This window comes from Gopherus flavomarginatus, chromosome 1 (assembly GCF_025201925.1).
Source record: "Gopherus flavomarginatus isolate rGopFla2 chromosome 1, rGopFla2.mat.asm, whole genome shotgun sequence".
Classification (NCBI taxonomy): domain Eukaryota; kingdom Metazoa; phylum Chordata; order Testudines; family Testudinidae; genus Gopherus; species Gopherus flavomarginatus.
The window spans coordinates 189,309,136-189,334,591 of record NC_066617.1 but is presented as its reverse complement, the minus strand read 5'-3'; the positions used below and the strand labels follow the sequence as shown (position 1 = coordinate 189,334,591).

General features: G+C 43.0%; 1 protein-coding gene across 5 annotated transcripts in view; it reads left to right on the top strand.

Moving 5' to 3' along the window:
• Positions 1-20,226, top strand: part of LIPI (lipase I) — a 37,503-nt gene extending 17,277 nt beyond the window's left edge. For 2 of the 5 annotated variants that reach the window (XM_050959259.1, XM_050959234.1), the window contains 3 exons: positions 6,239-6,350; positions 8,012-8,185; positions 19,101-20,226. In XM_050959259.1, coding sequence (XP_050815216.1) covers positions 6,239-6,350; positions 8,012-8,185; positions 19,101-19,188 — 374 coding nt within the window. In that variant the 3' untranslated portion in view covers positions 19,189-20,226. Of the gene's footprint in view, positions 1-407; positions 622-6,238; positions 6,351-8,011; positions 8,186-12,207; positions 17,528-19,100 lie in introns of those variants that run through there. The other 3 variants (XM_050959249.1, XM_050959239.1, XR_007775141.1) reach the window with 3 other exon arrangements.
• Positions 20,227-25,456: the final 5,230 nt, after the last annotated feature.

The following is a 25,456-nucleotide window of genomic DNA, read 5'->3' as shown; positions in this document are numbered from 1 at the left end:
TGCTTTACAACATTCTCATTCACTGTCTCTGGAGGCTGCCAACAAAGATGGCAGTTCGAGTCTGACCCCCTCATTCCTTTGTCAGGCTGAGCTCCCGCTGAAGTGAATAGAGGTTTTGTCTGAGCAATGGAATACATGATCAAACTCTTAACACCAATAATGCTGGTTGTTTTGTGATGTGGATCTGTAATGGGGTATCCTGGCCCTTTAGGCCTAGAGGAGGCCAGAAAACCCTGTTTCAGGGAAATTGGAACTAGAAAAGGAGGACATAGTTGTCAAAGCCAGAAGAGAGAAGAAAGAGTCCCAGGGAGTTAGTAGTTGGATGGGGAAAACCCAGGACACTAAGGTATCTGGAATCAGGAGCCCTGTGGTATAGGGTGGGGCATGGTGCCCCTCTCTCCCCACAGATCCAGAGGAGCTCTCAGTAGGACAGCAGTATATATGCTGCCATCTCCCTCAGACGCCTGCAGGAGAGACACTGGCAGGAGAAGGAAGTCAAAGCTAGAACGCTGAACTCCTAGTAGAAAAGGCTGCGAGTGGCAGACTGATGAGGAAACAGACTGAGACAGAGGTAAAGCTCCAAGAATGGTAGAAGAGCCAGAGCAGAGCATGAACTTTTAGGTAGTGGTGAAGGGTATTATTTGGGGGGGGGTTGAAGACTGTTGTTGGATGGATTTTGTTAGTAAACAGTCCCCAAAGGGAGAGTAGGATTAGCTACAAAAAAGACTGGGGGGTATGTCTACACTACGAAATTAGGTTGATTTTATAGAAGTTGATTTTTTAGAAATCAATTTTATACAGTCAATTGTGTGTGTCCCCACTAAGTGCATTAAGTCGGCAGAGTGCATCCACAGTAGCAAGGCTAGCATCGACTTTCGGAGCGCTGTACTGTGGATAGCTGTCTCATAGTTCCTGCAGTCTCCACCGCCCATTGGAATTCTGGGTTGAGCTCCCAGTGCCTGATGGGGCAAAAACATTGTAGCGGGTGGTTTTGGGTACATGTCGTCAGGCCCCTCTCCCTCCCTCTTTCCACCGTGAAAGCAACGGCAAACAATCGTTTCTCACCTTTTTTCCTGGGTTACCCATGCAGACGACATACCACGGCGAGCATGGAGCCCACTCAGCTCACCGTCACTGTACGTCTCCTGGGTGCTGCTGGCAGACACAGTACGGTATTGCTACACAGCAGCAGCTCCTTGCCTTCGCGGCAGCAGATGGTGTAGTACGACTGCTAGCCATCATGGTCATGTCGTGGGTGCTCCTGGCCGACCTCGGTGAGGTCGGTCAGGGGCACCTCGGCAGACATGGGTGCACCTGGCAGACCTCAGTGAGATCAGTCAAGGGTGCCTGGACATAAATGGGAGTGACTCCAGGTCATTCTCTTCTCTATGTTTTGTCTCATAGAGATTCAGTCCTGCCTGAATATAATGCAAGCTGGAGGCTTCTGCCTCAGGCTTCTCTCCCAGCCGGCAGCACCGTGCGGTTACACCTACCCCAGCCTACCTCTTGCTCCCATGGCTCGTGAAGCCTGGACAGTAATAAGGAGAAGTTCAACTATAGGCTGAGCAAGTGCAGAATCGTGGTAGAACATGCCTTTGGACATTTAAAAGCTTGCTGGCGTTGTTTGCTACTACTGTTTGCAATTAGAAGAGCACAGCAAGGCGCGCTGCATATCACAGAGGGTTTGAAAACCAGTTTCATGACTGGTCAGGCTTCAGTGTGACAGTTGTGTGTGTTTTGCCTTGATGTAAACCCACTGCCTTTCTTGATTTTAATTCCCTGTAAGCCAGCCCGGTAAGCCGTGTCATCAGTCGCCCCTTCCTCTGTGAAAGCAATGGCAGACAATCGTTTCGCGCCTTTTATCCGCAAAGATGCCATACCATGGCAAGCGTGCAGCCTGCTCAGCTCAGCTGCCAATCTTGGGTCCTGGGTACTGCTGGTAGCAGACAGTGCAATAGGACTGCAAACTGTCGTTTTTGAACGACCGCTTCCGCTGCCACTCTGCTCTCCTGCTGGCACCATACCACAGCAAGCATGGAGTCCGTTCAGATCATCGCAGCAGTTATGAGCACTGTAAACACCACGCGCACTATCTTGCAGTATATGCAGCACCAGAAACTTCAAAAGCAGGCGAGGAGGCGACAGCAGGGTGATGATGAGAGTGATGAGGACAAGGACACAGACTTCTTTCAAAGCATAGGCCCTGACAATGTGGACATCATGGTGGTAATAGGGCAGGTTCATGGCATGGAACACTGATTCTGGGCCCAGGAAACAAGCACAGACTGGTGCGACCACATAGTGTTGCAGATGTGGGATGATTCCTAGTGATTGCAAAACTTTTGCATGCGTAAGGGCACTTTCATGGAACTTTGTGACTTGCTTTCCCCTGCCCTGAAGCGCCAGAATACCAGGATGAGAGTAGCCCTCACAGTTCACAAGCAAGTGATGATACCCCTCTGGAAGCTTGCAACACCACACAGTTACCGGTCAGTCGGGAATCAATTTGGAGTGGGCAAATCTGCTGTGATCCAAGTAGCCAGCATGATCACTGAGCTGCTGCTATCAAGGGTAGTGACTCTGGGAAATGTGCAGGTCATAGTGGATGGCTTTGCTGCAATGGGATTCCTTATCTGTGGTAGCATGATAGACAGAACGCATATCCATATCTTGGGACCGGAGCACCAAGGCAGCTAATACATAAACCGAAAGGGGTACTTTTCAATGCTGCTGCAAGCATTGGTGGATCACAAGGGATGTTTCACCAACATCAACGTGGGATGGTCAGGAAAGGTACATGACGCTCTCATCTTTAGGAATTCTGATCTGTGTGAACAGCTGCAGCAAGGGACTTACTTTCCAGACCAGAAAATAACTGTTGGGGATTTGAAATGCCTATAGTTATCCTTGGGGACCCAGCCTACCCCTTAATGCCGTGGCTCATGAAGCCATGCACAGGCACCCTGGACAGTAGTTAGGAGCTGTTCAACTATAGGCTGAGCAAGTGCAGAATGGTGGTAGAATGTGCATTTGGACGTTTAAAAGTGTGCTGGTGCAGTGTACTGACTCGGTTAGACCTCAGCAAAACCAATATTGCCATTGTTATTACTGCTTGCTCTGTGCTCTACAATCTCTGTGAGAGTAAGGGGGAGAAGTTAATGGCGGGGTGGGAGTTTGTGGCAAATCGTCTGGCCACTGATTAGGCATAGCCAGACACCAGGGCGGTTAGAAGAGCACAGCAGGGCACGCTGCGCATCAGAGAAGCTTTGAAAACCAGTTTCATGACTGGCCAGGCTACGGTGTGAAAGTTCTGTTTGTTTCTCCTTGATGAAAACCCACCCCCTTGGTTCATTCTACTTCCCTGTAAGCCAACCCTCCTCCCCTCCCCCCCTTTGATCACCGCTAGCAGAGGCAATAAAGTCATTATTGTTTCAAATTCATGCATTCTTTATTAATTCACCACACAGATGGGGGAATATCTGCCAAGGTAGCCCGGAGGAGTGGAGGAGGAGGGAAGCACCAGGTGGGGTAGTGGAGGAGGGGAGGAGGGAAGGACAAGGCCACAATGCACTTCAAAACTTATTGAATACCAGCTTTCTGTTGCTTGGGCAGTCCTCTGGAGTGGAGTGGTTGGGTGCCCAGAGGCCCCTCCCCCACCGTGTTCTTTGGGTATCTGGGTGAGGAGGCTATGGAACTTGGGGAGGAGGGTAGTTGGTTACACAGGGGCTGCAGCAGTGGTCTGTGCTCCTGCTGCCTTTCCTGCACCTCAACTATACACCGGAGCATATCAGTTTGATCCTCCATTAGCCTCAGCATTGCTTCCTGCCTCCTCTCATCACGCTGACGCCACCTATCATCTTGATCCCACCACCTCTCCTCTTGCTCCTACCACCTGTCCTCTCGTGCGTCCCTCCTGTCCTCGCATTCATTGTATGCTTTCCTGCACTCTGACGTCGTCTGCCTCCATGCAGTCTGCTGGGTTCTGTCAGTGTGGGAGGACTACATGAGCTCAGAGAACATTTCATCGCGAGTGTGTTTTTTTTCTCCTTCTGATCTTCACTAGCCTCTGGGATGGAGATGATAGGGGGAGCATTGAAACATTTGCAGTTGTGGGAGGAAAAAAAGGGAGAGTAGTATTTAAAAAGACACATTTTAGAGAACAATGGATAGACTCTTTCACAGTGAACCAAGCTGTTAACATTACATAGCGCATGTGCTTTCTTTACAAGGTTGCATTTGCCTCTTATATTGAGAGCCTGTTGGTTTGGTGTGAGAAATCACATACGCGGGGCTGGCGGACAACAGAATTCTGCTTGTAGGCAGACATTGTAAGCCACAGTCTTTTGGTTTTTTTAGCCTTCATAACATGTGGGAATGGTTTCAAACAGCAGCACCCTCATTTCTCATACCAAGCACCCATTGGGTTGGCCATTTAAAATGTTGCCCATTTAAAAGGAGGGGCTTCAGTTTTCAGGTTAACGTGCAGCACAACTACCCACCCTAAATCTCTGGGATGATCGCTTCACTCCTCCCCCCACTGCGTGGCTACCAGGGGGGATGACTTCTGTTCAGCCACAGGCAAACAGCCCAGCATGAATGGCCACCTCTGATTTATCCCCTTAATAAAATTCATCTATTTCAATCAGGTGACCATGAATGATATCACTCTCCTGAGGATAACACAGAAAGATAAAAAACAGGACCATATGCTGCTATGCTTTGTTATGCAATGATTCCAGACTACGTGCTACTAGCCTGGCATGGTAAAGTGTCCTACCATGGCGGACAGAATAAGTCTGCCCTCTCTAGAAACCTTTTGCAAAGGCTTTGGGAGTACATCCAGGAGAGCTTCATTGAGATGTCCCTGGAGTATTTCTGCTTCATCCCCATACACGTTAACAGACTTTTCTGGTAGCTGTACTGTCCGCGAATGCATCCCAAGTCTTCAGGGCAAATTAATCATTAAACACACTTGCTTTTAAACCATGTATTATATTTACAAAGGTACACTCACGAAAGGTCCCTTCTCTGCCTCCAAGGTCCGGGAGCCCACCTTGGTGAGTTGAGAGGGTACTTTCTCCAGGGTGATAAACAGTTCCTGGCTGTCAGGGAAAATGGTTTCTCCACTTGCTTGTTGTGTGCTGTCTTCAACCTCCTCCTCCTCATCTTCCTCATCCCCAAAATCGGCATCCCTGTTGCGTGAGAATCTATTGACGGAGTCCACACACAGGGGTGCGGAAGTTGTTGGGGCACACCCTAGAATGGCATGCAGCTCATCATAGAAGCGGCATGTCTGAGCCTCTGACCCAGAGTGGCTGTTTGCCTCTCTGGTTCTTTGGTAGGCTTGCCTGAGCTCCTTAAGTTTCACGTGGCACTGCTGCAGGTCCCTGTTAATAGCCTCTGTCCTTCATGCCGTTGGAGATTTTTTCAAATATTTGGGCATTTCGTCTTTTGGAATGGAGTTCTGATAGCATGGATTCCTCTCCCCATACAGTGATCAAATCCAGTACCTCCTGTTCGGTCCATCTTGGAGTTCTTTTGTGATTCTGGGACTCCATGGTCACCTCTGAGCTCGCCACACTGGCCAAACAGGAAGTGAAATTCAAAAGTTTGCAGCACATTTCCTGTCTACCCGGCCAGTGGATCTGAGTTGAGAGTGCTGTCCAGAGTGGTCACAATGGAGCACTCTGGGATAGCTCCCAGAGGCCAATACCATCGAATTGCGTCCACGCTACCCCAAATTCAACCTTTGTCGAGGAGGAGTACAGAAATGGATTTTAAGAGCCCTTTAAGTTGACAAAAATGGCTTTGTCATGTGGACGGATGCAGGGTTAAATCGATCTAATGCTGCTAAATTCGACCTAAACTCATAGTGTAGACCAGGGCTGGGTAAATTTCATAAGAGGTTCAGAAGAGGAGAAAGAGAAACAGAGATGGAAAACCACCTCTGGGCATGAGGGAGGTGCTCAGGAGGTAACCAGTCCAGTGACAGGACCCTTTCCTTCTAAGGAGTGGGGGAAGCCACCAGCTCTAGTCACATAACTACAAATAGCCATCATATGGAAACTACTTTACTTAATAGCCTCTTACCTCTGATTTGAACCAGTAATCTAGAGAGAGAGATTATGAGTCATCATCGTCATCCAATGAGTATTTTTAATAGGGAGAGAACAGGAATCATATTTATAATGTTGAATTCAATCTTTGAATATTATTATTTTCTGTTTCTATTTTGCAGTGTATTACTACTTTGTGGATTTTATTACTTGGAACAAAAGCATTAGGAGAGGTTTCATTAGAATTAAAATAACAGACAGTGCTGGAAACACAATAGAATCAAAAATGAATAGGTAAGTCATGTTTTACTCAATAGGTTTTTTATCTTTTATTTATCTAAACTTGCCTTACCTTGCAACCTTATCTCTATTGGGATAGATTAAAAAAAAAGAAGAAAACCATTAAAAGTTCTGTTAATTGGGTAAATATAGGACAAGCTTAGATAGTAGAGGATCAGTTGAGGTTTTTCTGCTTTTAGATAAAAATGAAAAGCCATACTATGTCTAGAAACTTATCGTGGTCCCTTTCACTAACAGATCTAAAATAAAAATGGAGGGCACTATCTTATAGAGTCAAAGTAGTCTGAGAATTAACACACTGAGACAGTGACTGCTTACCAGTTATTTTAAAAAGTTACTGAGCAGACTGTTTTTAGCTGTCAGTTCAATAGCAAGCTGTTTATTATTGAATGTAAAAAACGTTCTTAAAGAGTCTTTACCATTATACATGCAATAACAGTGCTGAATTAAGACATTAGCAACTCAGATTTGTCTTGGCTTTCACAGATTTGTTAGAATCTAAAGACATTTTCATGTAATATGTGTATATAGGCTTTTTTCTCCTGCCACCTACATAGGTGTAAATTGGGAGTAACTTCATTGAAATCAGTGGAGTGACACTCAGAAAACTAGTGTGAGCTCAGAATTATGTCCTATATAAGTGACCTATATTATCTTATGCCTGACACATATAGTGTTTCTCATCCAAAAATTGCAATGAACTTTATAAACATCAATTACTTTAATTTCTCAAGGTAGGTAAATAATTATTATTTTTCCCATTTTGAAGGGGAGGAAACAGAAGCACAGAAATTATGATCCTGCTGTTCAGAATCACAGAGCATACACAAAAATGTGCATACTTATATGTACCTAATTTTGTGTGCACAGTTACCATGATAACATACATAAATTGGGTAATTGTACACTTAATGGCCAGTGAGACGTGTAATTACCCATTTTGTGTATGTAATTTTACAGTTTGTATGCACAGCTGTAGAAGTTGTCTATACAAAGTAGGTACAAAGTAGGTACACCGTGGGGTATGTTTTATTGCAAGTGTAATTGCACATACCTGGTTTTGAAATTTAGTCCCTAAAAGAGTTGCCAAAGGTCTCGCAGAAGTATTTAGCAGAAGCAGAGGCAGAATAAAATCTAGGGGCCAGATTCTGGTTCTGGCTGCTCTGCACAGGGCATAGAGTATTAAGGGTATATGCATGTTAAAGATCACCTTTGAATTGCACAGATCCTAGTGCACTCTGTGTAGGGCTGATGCCCATGGGCTAGGTTAAAGCAGGCTAAGGGAGGCTCTAATGTACACCAAATGAAAACTGTCTCACTGAGTTGATGACTCAGCCAGGGATCAGCATGGGACAGTGGTATCCTGGTCACATCTCCTCTGGCCATACTTCTTTTTCTGAACCCTTTGCTAGCTCTGTCCTACAGGAGAATCCTCCTTACACTGTGGCGGTGGTCCCTGGTCAGTAACAGCAGGGTATGGGCCAGTTTACACATGTAATGTGGTGTAAAATGAATACATGTACCAGGGAATATGGATCCAGTTCTCCAGACTCCCAGTTCTGAACTTAACCACAAATCAAGACATCTTACAAAGAGTAATTTTTTAATAACAGAGGATCTGACTCAGATAATAATGTATTATACTTTCTCTCTAGTGAAGCTGCTACATTTCAGCAGTATAGACAAGCCAGTATCTTTGTTGGATTTTATGAGGATTTTGACAAAATATCAAGAATTTCCTTGACTTTTTCTACAAGGACTCTAATAGGCCCAAAATATAAGCTCAGGATTCTCCGAATGAGGCTAAGATCTACTACAGATCCAGAAAGGTAAGTGGACAATTGGTAAAAAGGATACTTGAAGATTAGATTGTTTGAGGTGTTTCTGGAAATTATTTATTGGGCTGCTTGTGGAAATTTGTGTATAATGCATAGTCCTAAATACAAGCATATTGTTGTCACAACAAATTATATCCTTGTCTAAGACATAATGCATCCCACGAAACAGTTGATTTGTGCATAAATATGAAGTACACACTCCATTGTATATGCAAGTTCTGTGCACATGCTGCTTACTCTGGCAGGATACTGCCATCCTTATGCAAGCAGTCACAATTAGTTCAAAGGACCACTCCTGTGAGTGAGTGAGGATAGACCTGCATCTCTAAAGTATGCAAGATTCAACCCTTTCCTGTAACAGACATTTTAAAACATTATTTCAGCATTTTTCTGTCCTCAGCAGTGTGTCTGTATATAGATTTTCTCACACGCACATAGAGAACAAACCTGTTGACTTTAGCGTAGCTCCGCGTGTGAGTAAGCAAACAGGGTCTGCCCCTGTTTGGATTCTACAGTACAAGAGCAAAACATGTATGTAGATAGCAGTTTTCAGGTATCTAAAAGGGTGTCATCAGGAGGAGGGAGAAAACTTGTTCACCTTAGCCTCCAATGATAGAACAAGAAGCAATGGGCTTAAACTGCAGCAAGAGAGATTTAGGTTGGACATTAGGAAAAAGTTCCTAACTGTCAGGGTAGTTAAACACTGGAATAGATTGCCTAGGGAAGTTGTGGAATCTCCATCTCTGGAGATATTTAAGAGTAGGTTAGATAAATGTCTATCAGGGATGGTCTAGACAGTATTTGGTCCTGCCATGAGGGCAGGGGACTGGACTCGATGACCTCTCGAGGTCCCTTCCAGTCCTAGAGTCTATGAGTCTATGCTGTGCTTACTGACACTGATAAGTATGTATGATTTCAGTTTTAATGCTTACATGTCATTTCCTAAGCTCCTTTAACTATTAATATATTAATCAGTTCATAAAGTTGACAGTACCCCAGTAGCCATTCATAAAATCTCCACAGATAACTGTACAGACACCATAACATTTAAACTTTGCCTTTCCGTCTTGTGAGAACAGACCATTCACTAGAATGTTGGTAGGAGGATTTTACTTCACAATTTATCCTGCATTTAATGTAGCAACATTTTTGCATTTTAATATATTCCGCACACAAATGCCAAGTGCAGCAAAGGCAGAATTTCAAACAAAATATAATATGAGTTCCCAGTCTAAGAGAATGAGTACTGAATGGAAAATATACCTTTGGAATTATGAGTCATTGACAAAAGTAGACTATTATGAATTAATAACAGTCCTAAATAACATACAGCTAAGAAGTCAGAACCTTGCTAATTTACTTGGAATCCCATGGCAATTTACTTGGAATCCCATGTGCTGTTTTTGTTCTGTGCCTCGTAGGCTAGGTCTACACTGCAATTAGACACCTGTGGCTGGCCTGTGCCAGCTGATTCACGCTCGTGGAGCTCAGGCTGAGGGGCTGTTTAATTGTGGTGTGCCCAAGCTCTAGGACCCTGTGAGGTGGGAGGATTCCAAAGCTCGGGCTGCAGCCGAAGCCTGTACATCTACACTGCAATTAAACAACACCTTGGCTTGAGCCCAGTGAGCCCTAGTCAGATGGCCTGGGCCAGCCATGGTTGTCTAATTGCAGCGTAGACATACCCTTAGAGGCACAAAATAAACCTTGCAGCCCAGGAAAAGTAAGGGCAAAGGTTGCTTTAAGCCCCCTTTGTACCCTCCCAATTCTGTGCTGCTCTGGGGGCTGAACCCTGGGCGTAACAGCATACCTATGCTGCCTGTGGGTGGCGCTGCTATCCTGGACCATTCTAGGACATAGCGGGGGAGGGGCCGGGGCAGGGGGAGACATACTCGTGGGGGTGGGAGCCCCTGCAGGGCCTGGGGCAAATTGCGCCACTTGCCTCTCACCCTTTGGTGACCCTGGAGCTTGCAGCCCCCGCCTTACTGTGCCGGCAGCTCAAAGCAGCAGGACGACTCAGGAGCTCAGCTGAGCCGCTGCTGGCCACGCTGCAGCTCTGCGGGGGGAGACATCCTGGTGGAGCCAGGCACCTGGGGCAAATTGCCCCACTTTCCTCCCCACCCCCGGCAGGCCTGGAGCTCGCAGCCCCCCTGCCTTACCTTGCCGGCAGCCCAGAGGTCAGCTGAACTGCCCAGACGCTGGCCATGCTGTGGCTCTGAGGGGTGGGGGAAGCGGGGGAGGGCCTGAGGGAAACATCCTCGTGGGGCCGGGGGCCCCTGCAGGGCCTGGGCCAATTGTCCCACTTGCCCCCTCTTCTCTCCTCCCCTCTGGCCAGCCCTGGAGCTTGCAGCAGCCCCCCCACACCTTGCCGGGCCACTCAAAAAGCGGCAGCAGGACAACTCCCAAGCTCAGCTGAGCTGGCCAGCTGGTGCCCACGCTGGCCACGCTGCAACTGGGGAGAAGCGGAGGAGGGGCCGAGGGAGCCTCAGCCTCCCCAGCTGGGAATCCTGGCAGCAACAGGATGGTCCGGCCCATGGATCGGAGTTCTTTGCCCACCCCCAGCCCTTTAACAACTGGTTCTCCTCCACGGAGGTCCAATTTTAGCAACCGGTTCTTGGGAACTGGTAGGAACTGGCTCCAGCTTACCACTGGCTTCAGGGAATAAAATATGTAAAACAACATCTTGCATGGTATAAAATGAATAATGGGGATTGAAGATGAGGGTCATTTCCTGTGCACAGGTAGCAAGACAAAATGTGAAGCATGTAAGCAAAGGAATAGACAAGAAAAAAGGTTTTGAGGTGCTGGCTGTCCCATGAAATTTCCAATTAAGATTTCATTTGGGGAGGTTTTGGGGAGGAGGAGAGAGGGAGAATGAGCAAGATAATTCTTATTTTCTTTGTTATGGATTTCAGGTATCTCTATTTCTAAAGCATTGTCTACAAAGCTTTTGTACCACTTCAGCTATACCTATTTGAAACCAGTATAGCTAAAGGTGTACAACTCCCTAAAGTGGACATAGTTATATTGGTAGAAAGGTGCTTATATTGGTACAGCCTACTCCCATACATTTAGGGGATAAGCTATATTGGTATTAGGCACATTTATAGCAGCATAACTAACTTTATCCACACATGGGATTGTACTAATAGAACTATTTTGGTAAAAAAACCCACCTAATTGAAATAATTAAATCGGTTGTAAAACTGTGTAGACCAGGCCTAATTAGTATGATGAAGTATGTAACGATTCTACTCTCAGCAGAGCTAGAATGATTTTACTTAAAAGCATTTATAGTGAGAGAGACTCTAAGACCTAAATGTTGTAAATATTTTTTCTATCCAACAACTGTAAAACAAGAGAGCCATTTCATAAGGTTTATCAGCATCCAAGGTTTTTTTAAAATTGAGTAATCCGGTAGAGTAGGCAGACCATAAATAGACTGCCCAATCTCAGTCTTGCCTTGTGTTCTTATTTGTGGACAGCCAGAAGTTGGGACTGGATGACAGGAGATGGATCATTGGACAAATTGCCCATTCCTTTCATTCCCATTCATTCTGGCCCCTGAACTGGCCACTATCAGAAGACAGGAATACTAGCTAAATGGGCGATTGGTCTGACCCAGTATGGCCATTCTTATGTTCTTGTTCATGCTTGGAACTCCCATTAATTTTACTATGAGTTGCACATGGTCCATTATTTTAATGTTAGGTTCCAATACTGTCCTATTTTCAGATGCATATAGCTTGGCAGTGAAAGAATTATATAATCTCCTTCCTCGCTCTCCAAAAATATGTAGTGTTTTTAAGTAAATGTAAACAACAACAACAAAATACCAAACAAAAACAAAAGGAGCAGCAGCACAGGAGCCAGCAACAGAACTGAAAACAGGAGAGTTTGAATGGAGCTCAGTTGAAGGAGAAGGGAGGCAAGCCCCTGTTCCTTAGGGACAGTGAGTGAATGAGTTCTTCAGAGATAGCTTGTGGCTTGCTTGCTGATTTCTTTTCTGTTTTCAGGTTGCAGAGGCTGGTAGGGGGCAATGTGCTGGGAGAGACGCAGAGTCTTGGATCACAGCTGGGCCGTGATTAGGCAGGCAGCCAAGCAGCCAGCCAGTGTCACAGGAACAAGCCATCAGAGTTGAAAACAGGGGAGTTTGAGGGGAGAGCTGTTGGAAGGGAAGGGAGGCAAGTTCCTGTTCCTTAGAAGCAATGAGTGAGTTCTTGAGAGCTTGCTTGCTTGCTTCTTTGGTTGCTGGTTTGTTTTCTGTTTGCAGAGACTGACAGGAGGCAGTGTGCTCACAGTGGAGCCTTGATTAGTGGGTTTATCAAGGCAGCCAGTCAGTGATGCAGAAGCTGCAGCACAATAGCCAGCAAACAGCTGAAAACAGGGGAGTTTGGGTGGGTGTTTTTAAGGGGAGTTCATGGGAGTGAGTGTGGTGGTTTTAATTTGTGGAAGTTTTTTTCCCTTGACAGGAGCTTAGGTGTGAAGGCTATCACAGTGAGAGAGGCAACTGTGATAGTGACCTAAGAAATGGAAGAGACAAAATGACTGGGTGTGGAGCCCGTGAGATGTACATTATCCTGAAGTGGGCACCTGAAAGGTGCTTTATATGAAGTGTCACCTGATAGGGATGATGTAAAAGAGTCGAGGTTTGGAAATGCAGGTCGAAACTATGGTTGAGCTTTGAAGATGATTTGAGCACATGATGGAGGGAAGGCGAGAGAAGGCTGAAGGGAAACCACAAGACTTACAGATGTAAGCTGGACTGGAGAACTGTGAGGGTATATTGCTGGAGGAGGAAAGTGGTAAGTAGAAGCATGTGACTGTCAGAACCAGGCAGAGGAGAACACCTGCTATTGAAGGTGAAATAGAGCTGAGGAACAGGTTTGCTGAATTGGAAAATGAAGAAGGAGTGCAGCAGGCAGTAACAGAGGTAGGAGGGTAAGGAAGAAGAGAAGAGGGAATAGTCATACAGAAAGAGGGGAAGAGACAGTGGAGATAGCCAGTTTGGAGACCCAGAAGGATAGAGAATGTCTCGCATAAGATTGCAAGTGAGAACAAAAGACAGAAAAAAACAGGAGGAGGAAGGCTGGTGCACTGCACAATCCAAGAAAGAGGCAGGTCTATGTGATTGTGGACTCTCTTCCAAAAATGGACAGGCCTGTCACCAGAGCTGATCCAAAGAACAGAAGAGTGTGCCAGGAGTTAAGATACAGCATATGGGCCTGAGGCTGGAGAGGATCCTATTGGGAGCAGGAAAGAATCCACTGATGTTCACACGTGAAGGACAAAATGATACTGCTAGCTTCTCACCGGAATGCATCAAGAGAGACTTGCCAGGTTGGAGAAGAGGCTTAAATAAATGAAGGTTCAGATAATCTTCAGTGGAGTTCTGCCTGTCCCTAGAAGAGAAGAATGGAGGTGAGACAAGATTCTGATTATCAACAGATGACTTGGGCAGTGGTGCTATAAGGAGGACTTTGGGATGTTCAACCACTGGGAGGCATTCACAAACAGAGGACTGTTCTCATTTCACCTGAGTAGGGACAGAAATAGACTTCTGGGATAGAGACTGGCACAAATGATTAAAAAGCTTTAAACGAGGAATTTGGGGAAGATGGTTAGGAGATATTCATGTAATCTGCATGCCTGATTCTAGTATTGAGCAGGAGGAAAATCAAGTAAGAGGATAGAGCAATGGAGAAAGGAATGACGGATGGTAAGGGAATGGACATCAAGAGGAAAGATAGTGTCATTGGTATTACTGGCAGTAGAATTATTTAACCTAATCAGACTAGGAAGCTGGGTGAAGCCAAGCAGAAACAACTAAGATGTCGGTACACCAATGCAAGGTGTCTGAGTAACAAAATGAAGGAACTAGAAATACTGATGCAGATGTGAAACCAGGTATTATAGGATAACAGAAACATGATGGAATTGTAATCATGACTGGAACACAGATATTGAAGTGTATGTGCAGGCCAGGAAAGATAGAAATAAAGGTAAAGGTGATGGAGTAACATTATATATTAATGATAAAGTTGACTGTAAAGAAATTACAAGTGATGGAAGGGATAAAATGCAATCTGTTTGAGTCAAACTCATGTTGGGGAAGAAATCTAAGAGAGACTTCACTGGGATGGTGCTTGGGGTATGCTACAGGCCCCCAGAATATGATTTGGGTATGGATAGAAACCTCTTTAATATTTTTAATGAAATAAATACTACTGGGAATTATGTGATTATGGAAGACTTTAATTTCCCAGATATAGATTGGAGGATAAGTGCTACTAATAATGGTAGGGCCCAGGTATGCCTGGATACGATAGCTGACAGATTTCTTCACCAAATAGTCACTGAAACAAAAAGAGGTGATGCCATTTTAGATTTAGCATTGGTAAGTAGCCAGACCTCACTGAAGAGTTGGTTGTAGAGGAGAACCTTGGTTCGAGTATTCATGAGCTAATTCCATTTAAACTAAATAGAAGGATAAAGAAAAGTAGGTCTGAAATAAGAGTCCTTGATTTCAAAAGGGCAAACTTTTTTTGAAAAAATAAGGAAGGGAATTAGTTAGGGAAGTGGACTGGACTGAAGAAACCAAGGATCTGAATGTGAAGGATGCTTGGAATTACTTTCAGTCAATGTTGCAGAAACTATCTGAAGCCTACATCCCAAGCAAGGGGAAAATATTCATAGGGAAGGGTTGAAGACCAAACCAGATAAGCAAGCATCTCAGACTGGTTATTCAGAAAAAGCAGAAAGAAATGAAGCATCAGATGGTATAGCAAGGAAAGCTATCTTTTGGAGGTCACTAAGTGTAAGGTAAAAGTGCAAACTGTCAAAAGCCAAGCAGAGTTGGACCCTGCAAAGGAAATTAAAACTAACAGTAAAAGGTTTGTTAGCCATATAAATAAAAAGAAAACAAGGAAAGAAGTGGTACTGCTAAGCACTGAGGATGGGCGGAGATTAAAGATAATCTAGGAATGGTCCAACACCTAAACAAGTAATTTGCCTCAGTTTTTAGTAAGGGTAATGAGACGTTTAGGAGTAGTGGCAGAGTGGCTAAGGGAAATGAGGGTATGGAAGTAGAAATTACCACATCCAAGGTGGAAGTCAAACTCAAACAGCTCAATGGGACCAAACTAGGGAACCCAAATAATTTGTATCCTAGAATATTAAAGCAACTGGCACATGATATTGCAAAGCCAATTGCAAAGATTTTTAATGAATCCATTAACGTGGGGGTCATACCTATGATTGGAGAATTGCTAATATACTACCTACTTTTAAGAAAGAGAAAAAGTGATCCAGGAAACTACAGGCTAGTTAGTTTGACCTCAATTGTATGCATGGTCTTGGGACAGATTTTGAAAGCAAGACTAGTTAAGGACATAGAGGTAAATGAGGTAAAATACAACATGGTTTTACAGAAGGTAGATCATGCCAGGCCAACCTGAGCTCTTTCTTTGAGAAGACAACTGATTTTTTTTAAGACAAAGGAAATGCAGTAGATCTTATCTACTTGGATTTCAATACATTCCATACTGGGGAAATTATTAGTTAAATTGAAGATGGGGATTAATATGAGAATTGAAAGGTGGATAAGGAACTGGGTAAAGGGGAGACTACAGTGGGTCATACTGAAAGGTGAACTGTCAGGCAGGAGGAAGGTTACTAATGGTATTCCTTAGGGACTGGCCTTGGAATCAATCTTATTATTCGTTCATGACCTTGGCACAAAAATTAGGAGTGTGCTAATAAAATTTGCAGATAGCACAAAGTTGGAGATATTGCCAATACAGAGGAAGACTGGAGTATCACAGAAGATCTGAATGACATTGAAAACTGGAGTAATAGAAATGGGATGAAATTTAATAATGCAAGGTCATGCACTTGGGGACTGTCAACAAGAATTTTTGCTACAAGTTGGAATGTATCAGTCGGAAGCCACAGATGAGGATAAAGACCTGGGTGTTTCGTCAATCACAGGATGACTATGAGCTGCCATTGCGATGTGGCTATGAAAAAAGCCAATTCAACTAAGGCAGCATCAGGTGAAGTATTTCCAGGAGAGGTAAGGAAGTTACCATTATACAACGAACTGATGAGACCTCATCTGGAATACTGTGTGCAGTTCTGGTCTCTCATGTTTAAGAAATATTAATTCACACTGGAACAGGTGCAGAGAAGGTCTACGAGGATGATCAGAGGAATGGAAAACCTACTTTATGGGAGGAGACTCAAGGAGCTTGGCTTTTTTAGCCTAACCAAACAAAGACGGAGAGGAGATATGATTGCTCTCTATAAATATATCAGATGGATAAATAGCAGGGAGAGAGAGGAATTATTTAAGCTATGCACCAATGTGAACAGAAGAACAAATGGATATAAACTGGCCATCAACAAGTTTAGGCTTGAAATTAGATGAAGGTTTTTAACCATCAGAGCAGTAAAGTTCTGGAACAGCCTTCCAAGGGGAGCAGCAGGGGCAAAAATCTAACTGGTGTCGATATTGAGTTTAATACATTTATGGAGGGGATGGTATGACAAAACTGCCTATGCTGGCATGTTGCCAATCTGCAGCTGCTTGTAGCAAATATGTCCAATGGCCAGAGATGGGACACTAGATGAGATGGGCTCTGAGTTACTGCAGTGAGTTCTTTCCTAGATGTCTGGCTGGTGGGTCTTGCTGACATGCTCAGGGTCTAACTGATTGTCCTATTTGGGCTTGGGAAGGAATTTCCCCCCCAGGGCAGATTGGTAGAGGCCCTGGGAATTTTTGCAGGATGGGGCAAGGTTCACTTGCAGGATTAAATCATAGTAAATGATGGATTCTCTGTAACCTGAAGTCTTTAAATCATGCTTTGAGGATTTCAGTAACTCAGCCAGAGGTTATGAGTCTACTACAGGAGTGGGTGGGTGAGGTTCTGTGGCCTGCAATATGCAGGTCAGACTAAATGATCACGACGCTCCCTTTTGGCCTTAAAGTCTGAGTCTGAGATTTCAAAATAATTTTAATACAGATTTTATGATGCTTTTATATGCTGTAATTACATAATTGCTCATGGTAATTCCATAAATACTTCGAATTTAGAATGACTACACATATTCACTTCATGTAGTTAGACATAATGACAATAATTACATAAATACACCATAATCAGAAAGGTCTGAAATATTCATACAGCAAAAGATTAGATTAAGAAAAGGGCACAGGTGCAGGGAGAAGAGAGACCCATGGCGCTATGCTAATAGGGGACAGTTGTAGTCCAAGGAATATCATAGATGGGACAATTCTCACCTGAACTGCCACATGATCCACACAGATGATGAATGGTCCCAATTTTCAGGACTCTTCACCTGATCTCTCTGGTGAAGAGAGCAAACTCCAATATGAAGCTTGCAGAGTAGTCTGTGTACATTACAGCACTATGTAATTAAAGGTGTATATATATAATGATTTGTTGTTGCAGCTTGGCCTGGAAGCTGTTCCATGAGTTCTTTGACGCTTTCTTGTGTGGTGCTCTAGATGAATAAATGCTCAAGGCTCCAGCAGAACTATGCAAGAATTGCTTCTCTCCTGTTCCACAGAAAATTAAAGTATTATTAAAAATATATGCTTTAGCTCAACTAGAAATTATGGCTTTGATGCAGAAACTACTGGCTGAAATTCTGCAGAACACAGCGCATAGGAGGTTAGACTCATTAATAAAATCAGAGGGAACCACTATATCTATACAGTCTATTAATTTGTCTTCCCTAGGGATTATTGAGTGGGGCCCAAGCTTGCTGTTTTGTACAACATATGGTAAACCACTGTTCCTTCACTCACAGATGAGTGGAGATATAACTGATTTGGAAACTCCACTGATAAATAATGAAATAACCAAAGAGGCTGTACATCTTTTCCCAATTTTTTAATCTTCTCCATGTCATCCGCTAAAACCCATCCTACTATGGGCCTGGATTGATTATACCATTTAGGCACAGCTGTGAATTGGAGGGCAGTGCATAGCCACACTGCCCCAAAGGGAGCACCAGTGTATAGAGGCTGCTGTAATACTCCTTTGTGGGATAGTTTCTTATCCCCACATTCATCCAGCCCCTCTATCCAGCTCTATTTACCCATGCATGAGGTGCAGGGCCATGGCCTCTCCCTGCCTCTGTGGGGCACTGTGTACTTCTGCATGGCTCTTATGTGGGTCTCACAAAGAAAGAGGGTTCTTTATGCCCTCCTTACCCTAGTGCGCACCCATGCTAGGACAAGGGAGAATCTGGTACTACAGTATTGTGAGAATTTTGACTTTTCTTAATGTTGACGTGCCAAATTGAGCCTCCGCTATCTACATAAAACCTTCTCCTATAGGCAGCCATTGCAACAAGAAAAAGGAGGAAATGGGATGACTTGGTTTTGCATTGCCCCATTCACTTATAATAGCCACATCCCTTCCTTAGGAGAATGCTAAGGAAGGATTACATCACACATGTCTGCTAACCAGCCCCAGCTAGAAAGAGATCTTTGTGCCTCAGTGGGTAGGGGATCAACAAAATAGTCAACCCTAATGGTTCCCTAGGAATTGGCTATTCTATGCCAGAGCCACTCAGTCCAAGAGGCCAGTTTGAATGAAGACTAAATCCACCCCAGACTGAATGACAACACCTATCTTTATTGGTCAGCCTGACAGGACACTCCTACTCCTTCCCCACAGCACTACTCAGCTTATTACCCAACGAATAAGGAGTAAATTGAGACAAAAAGACTTATCTCCTTGTCTCGAGCATATTTTCTTAAAGGTGGTAAATGCCACCAATTTAATCATTCATATACTACAGTATTTTGAACGTGAATTAAAAATAGAAAATTATTTTATATTGAGAGCGTATTCTCTCCCCTTGTCTATTTATGCAGGCTGCAGATGTGCAGATATGATTTTGTACTTCTGGAAAACATCGAAATGACCTTCAAGCCTATTCCATGCCAAGAGCGGGACAAGTAAAGAGAGAGCCTCTGCTAACTTGCTTTCTTTTGTAGAAAATATCACTTTTAATTCTTTCTCAGGACTAAGGCCTGCTCTGAGGAGGGAAATGAGACACAACAGGCTCAGTTTCTGAAGTTGGAATGATAATCTTCATTGCCTTCTGTGGGTATTGTAGAATGAAATTCAACAGCCAGTTCAGTCAAATTTTGAAAACAAATGTATGATGGCAGAACACATACAGTGATCTATTAGCTGTTGTTTGTAAGTAGCAAGAATATTCCAGGAGTCCTCTGAATTAAATGTAACTATCTGCGCTGATCATGGCAAATTAGTCATCATGTAATGTAAATGTGATTATTTTTATGCTATTTTTCCTATCAAGACATAATTATCTCTCTGTGAATTTAATGTGCTATACAGATGATATACAGACCAAAGATACAACAATTTTGGAGTATTATATTCACTGAATAAATAATTTGAATTTATTTTGTTATCTGATACTTCTGGTTTTGGAAACCAGAAAAAATAGTTGATATTTGTGCAAAGATATGTAAATTTGCTGTTTAATGCAATTCTCTCTGATCTCCAGTGTCTTCTGTAGGTGAATATTATTGCTAATCTTTAAGTGTTTGTCTATTAATGAGAATGGACAAGGGATTGCTGCGTGCAGATCTGAAGAAACTGGAATGTTTGTTTATGGCCTGTGTTATACAGAAAGTGAGACTGGATGACCACACAGTCTTAGAATCTATGAAGCTCTGAATATACTTACAGAGAAATTGTGTGGCATTAGGAATGGTGTCTACAATGACCAGATTTTACTGCTAGGTGGGATGAAATAGGTATAGAACTCTGGACATACATAGCTATCTGCCTACAAGTCTGTTGTACCCATCCCTGTAATGCTCACTGAATGCCTTTGTATAACTGCTGCCTTTTCTATTATTATTTGTGTAGCTCCGGTTTTGCAGAGTGCTTCAAAGACATTACATTAAATTTAGAAATATTGTAATGAAATATAATGTAATGAAAAATAAAACATAACTTCTATTACTTTGCTTATAGTTGTGTTTTAACAGTAATGGAAGAGTCTCCAACCATTAGAAAACAGATATGTCCTAGGAGTGAACTTAGAATTTGTAATTAGCTAATATATTGCAGTAATGCCAAAGGGACCTAATTAGCACTTACTTGTAGTAATGTACTTAACATTATGTTTTAGCCATACACTTAGTGGTTTGGGAGGTTTAATGCAGTGTTTATGTTTAGCACTTATTAATTCACAGGAGGAGAAAATTGATAAATATGAGTTTATTGCAACTCAATTTCTGATGTCAGTTAATTTCAATGAAATTAATCAAAATATAATCTGATTTTGCTGAATCCATGTTTTCTTGTAACTATAACATTTCAAAAAAATATCATGATGACAATATAGGGAGAAACTTATTCAAAATTGACTAGGGAATGGAGTCAGTAATCAATCTGCAGTAAAGTAAAGATTAAATATTACTAAAGATATTATAATAGTTATATCACTATTATTTAAGAGTGTCTTGAAGTGTGCTAGGTTAAGAACAATTTACACACAGACGTGTGAATAATTTTGCACACATGAACTATCTCACTCATTGCCAGGGGATGTGGTGAAGGCCAAAATTATAATGGAGTTAAAAAAAGAATTAGATAAGTTCATGGAGGACAGGTCCATCAATGGCTAGTAGCCCAGATAGTCAGGGATGCAACTCCATGCTTGGGTGTCCCTTTCCTCTGACTGACAGAATCTGGGAGTGAATGACAGCAGATGGATCACTTGAGAATTGCCTGTTCTGTTCATTTCCTTTGAAGGAGCTGATATTGGCCACTGTTGGAAGACAGGATACTGGGCTGGATGGACCATTGGTCTGACCCAGTATGGCCATTCTTATGTTCTTATCAATGGGATTACTCACCTGAGTAAAATTTTAAGCATATGTGCAAATGTTTGTAGGATTGGTCCTAAATTCAGATGCAGTTAGGTAGATAAAAAAGGGCTGAAGGGGATTTGATTCTCAAGGAAAAGTAAGGCCATTAGAAACATCTCTTCTCTTCCAGCCCAGTTATTCTAAGTATACGGTCATAGGTTACTTTTAGGAGGGGTGTTAATTATAACAGAATAATTAACAATCACATAAGACATTGTTTTGATAGTTGTAGGTTCAGACATAAGAAAGGCACTTGAGTTAAACCACTGCTTAATTATACTGTAATTTTAAAAAATGGGTTAACTTACAACTTTGAAAGTCTCCTGCCTATCTCATGCATTTAAAGCATGAGACACACTTCCTGTGTTTTGAACTATATTATCAGATTGGACTGCCTTCTGATAAGTATATGTAAAATGGCAGCTCTTTTAGAGCAACATTAATTGCCCTCACAATTATGGCGGTGTTGAAATAGGGATATACGCTTCTTTAAAAGAAAAGAAATTATAGTGCCAATTGCTGCTTTCTTCACTAACATAAGTAGTCCCAGTGACTGCAGTGGGATTGCTCATGTGAGTAAGGGATGTGCGATTTGATCCAATGTACACACTTATATCTGATGTAAGAGAGAACCAGTAACATTGACTATCTCAGGGTCAAATTCAGCTTCTAGAACCCTATTGTGACATGACTACTAGAAAATAATGTACATTTGAGGAGTATATACCAGTACCATGACAGAAATATGTAGATAGACCAGGGATTGGCAACCTTTGGAACACGGCCCACTAGGGTAAGCCCCTGGCAGGCAGGGCCAGTTTGTTTACCAGCCGTGTCCGCAGGTTCAGCTCCCACTGGCTGCGGTTCGCCGTTCCAGGCCAATGGGGGTGGTGAGGGGCGGCAGACAGCACATCCTTCGGCCCACGCCACTTCCCACAGCCCCCATTGGCCTGGAGTGGCAAACTGCAGCCAGTGGGAGCCGCAATCGGCCGAACCTGTGGACGCAGCAGGTAAACAAACCAGCCCGGCCCGCCAGGGGGCTTACCCTGGTGGGCCACGTGCCAAAAGTTGCTGATACCTGATCTATCTACATATTTCCATCATGGTACTGGTATATACTCCTCAAATGTACGTTATTTTCTAGTTTTCAGATACACAGTACGAGCTAGGCACAGTATGTGCCGAAGGTTGCCGATCCCTGAGATAGACTAATATCCTGCCAGACCTCAAAATGGCAACTCTCCAGAGCCTACTTAGGTGATGTCTCAGAGAAGTGGCTTGGTGATTATATTATATGTTTAATGATTTGATTGGACCAATTATGTTTCTGTGATCTGCATAGTCACATATAAATTACTCACTGTTCTCTCATTTCCAGCTCAGAGTACCTTAGCCACACTCTTGCTTAATTACCTTTATCTTTTCTCTGTTTCTTTTATAGTCTTGAATATGTGCATAGGCAAAATAGGATTTTGGTTGCTGGTTGTCTGTACATATATTACCAATAAGCTATATAGAAAAGTTGAAAGAGAAAAGGTTAGTGGTTGTGGTGGAACTAACAAAATGAATAAATTATGGGAGAATTAAAACTGTTGTCAGAAGAGGGCAGCCTTTTCACATAAATTGTAAACAAAACAACAAGGAAAAACATGCCTTCAAATTATTTCTCTCATTGGGGTTTCATGTGCCACTAACAAATAGCCATGGAAAGGAGACTACATCAAACATAAAACTCAGACTAAACAAAAGTAATGATCTCTTGCACTACTTGCTATTCAGTGAATGGGATTGTTTGCTTTGTAACATTTTTACTTTTTTTCTGTTGTACACAGAAAAGATTTAAATTGCCTACAAGGTGAGTCAGGGAAATACCTTAGTTCACCTGCTAGTCTTTTCCGCCCTAAAATGAAAGACAAAGATGTTTCTCAGAATCTGACAGTATGTTTTAATCTTAAGTGTAAAGTGTACTTGCTCTGTTTAAATGGTAATCACCTTTATGGGAAATGTTCTCACAATAAAAGCTTAATGTACAGAGAGGCTATAGGTTAGTTTCAGCTGAGCTAAGAGCTATAAAAGCATTACCAGAGGAGTAAGCGCACAGTGCTGTATTCCTTTAATACTTTCATCAGATTAATCTATTTCCATATGTATTCCTTATAAAATATGTAGCCATGAAAACTGTCATATTAAACTCAAATATGTACTATGATTTGTGAACTATCAATAGTATAAATTGACTGTATAGCTACAAGTAAGTTTCACCCATAGCCATCCCATAATCTTTCCAATAGTAACCACTGTACTGCAAAGGAGAGAAAGCACAAGAAAACTAACATTAGGATGAAAAACAAACCGTAAGAGATCTGGTGCAGACAGCTGTAAAGTGTTTTGTTGCTGTTGCATTTCTTTGGAAAGACCCATATATAATGGATTTGTGGCTCTACAACTTGTGAGTAATGAGATCCTCAACAAGTCATGGTGATACATTAAATACTCTGAGTGCAATCCATGAAGCAATATGGCCACTTAAGTCCCTGTGTGTGGCACTACCATGATACAAGATACTCCCGCTTGGCTGCTGCCTCATGTTGTATGCACCTAAACTCACTCAGTGCCTAAGTTTCTGTTGTAAAAGTTCCCTAGATGCCCAAGTTTTAGAGCCTGGAGCATGCATGCTGCTAGCTCCCTCTATATGCCCAGGCCCCCATTTTCTGCCTATGCCCCTGGGCATTCACAAACTAGGAGAGGATAGGTGCTCATCCACCTCACTTGTGTGTGAGGCCTGATCTGGTAGGTGGCCTTTGAACACACCTACTGGATTGGATCCCATTCAATGTTCCTGACTGGAAGAAAAAGTGTTGGTGATGCCCACATTACAACTTTTAGCCAAGTGTTAGAGCACAGTCCTGAGATGTGGGAGATGCAGGTTCAATTCTCCCTTCTTTGTCAGAGGGTGAGAGGATTTGCACAGGAGGCTATGGGGGTATTCTGATGTAGAGCATCCTCATTCTCTCCTGTAGAAGTTGTTCCACTGTGGATAAATAATAAAAGAATGATGGGAGCAAGGGAGTTGGATCCATGCTCTCTCATCTCCCAGCTGGGTGTCCTAACCACTGGACTAGAGCTATTCTCTCTCTTTCTCTCCCCCTCCACACATGCACCTCTTCCCTCCCAGGACTATTAAAGTATTTATCCACAATGGAGCAGCCACCAGGGCTGGCTCCAGTTTTTTTGCTGTCCCAAGCAGTGAAGCGGGAAATTTTTTTTAAAATAAATAAATAAAGCCGATGGGTGGCACTTCGGCTGCAGCTCAATCGTGCCGCTTCATTCTTCAGTGTTGGGTCCTTCGCTCTCTCTCTTCCTCTTCGGTGGCAGCTCTAAGAGGAAGAGAGGGACTGAGGACCTGGACATGCTGCCCCTTTCCATTGGCCTCCCCAAGCACCTGCTTCCTTTGCTGGTGCCTGGAGCTGGCCCTGGCAGCCACTGAGCCATAGAGAGACCATCTTCCATTGGCAAGGCTGTCCGCCTAGTCTGCTGGTTTTGGTGGATTGTGTTCTAAGGTCTATCTCTCTCCATGCATTATGTAGAGAGCATAGGTTCCTAACTCAGGCATTAAGGATCACAATATTGTTTATATGATTTTTACAGGCACCTAAAAGCTAGGCATTGTGATGCTTAGCCTTGTAACACCTAAGTCTTTTTTGTGGATCTTACGTCTCTGCTTATCTATCTGTGTTTTTATAAGGTCACCCATCACTGTGATGTCTAAGCATCTTCCGTCAAAAGTAAACACTGACATAATATTTATCCACAGATGTGTCAACAGCTATTAGCATTGGGGAAGTGCAAGCTCATTCTTATGATGTAAGAACTGCTCCTCACTCAAATCTTTTCAAAAAACGTGAGTTTAACTGAACTCAAAGGGCCAGATCCTCAGCTAATATAAATTTGTATAGCTGCTTGGACATCTGTAGTGTGATGTAATTGCTGAGTTATGGATGAAGATTCATTTAGCTCCAACCGGTATGTAAGGGGAGGGGTTGGAATCTCTCTCAGAAGCTGAGAGAACTAGTCTTCAACAGAAAGATCCTGCAGGAAAAGATCTGGAAATAGATGAAAAAAGCTTGTTGAAGAAAACTTAAGTGGAAATTTATGTTGTGGTGTCATTAGTTAGGTTACTGATAAGCCAAATCCCAGGAATGGTGTAAATAAAGACTAAATACTAAGTCTATAAAGTCTGTTTAGAGCCAAAAATCTTTGGTAAATTAGATTCTATAGGATTTTGACACAATGTAGTCCAAATATTATGTAATTCCTGG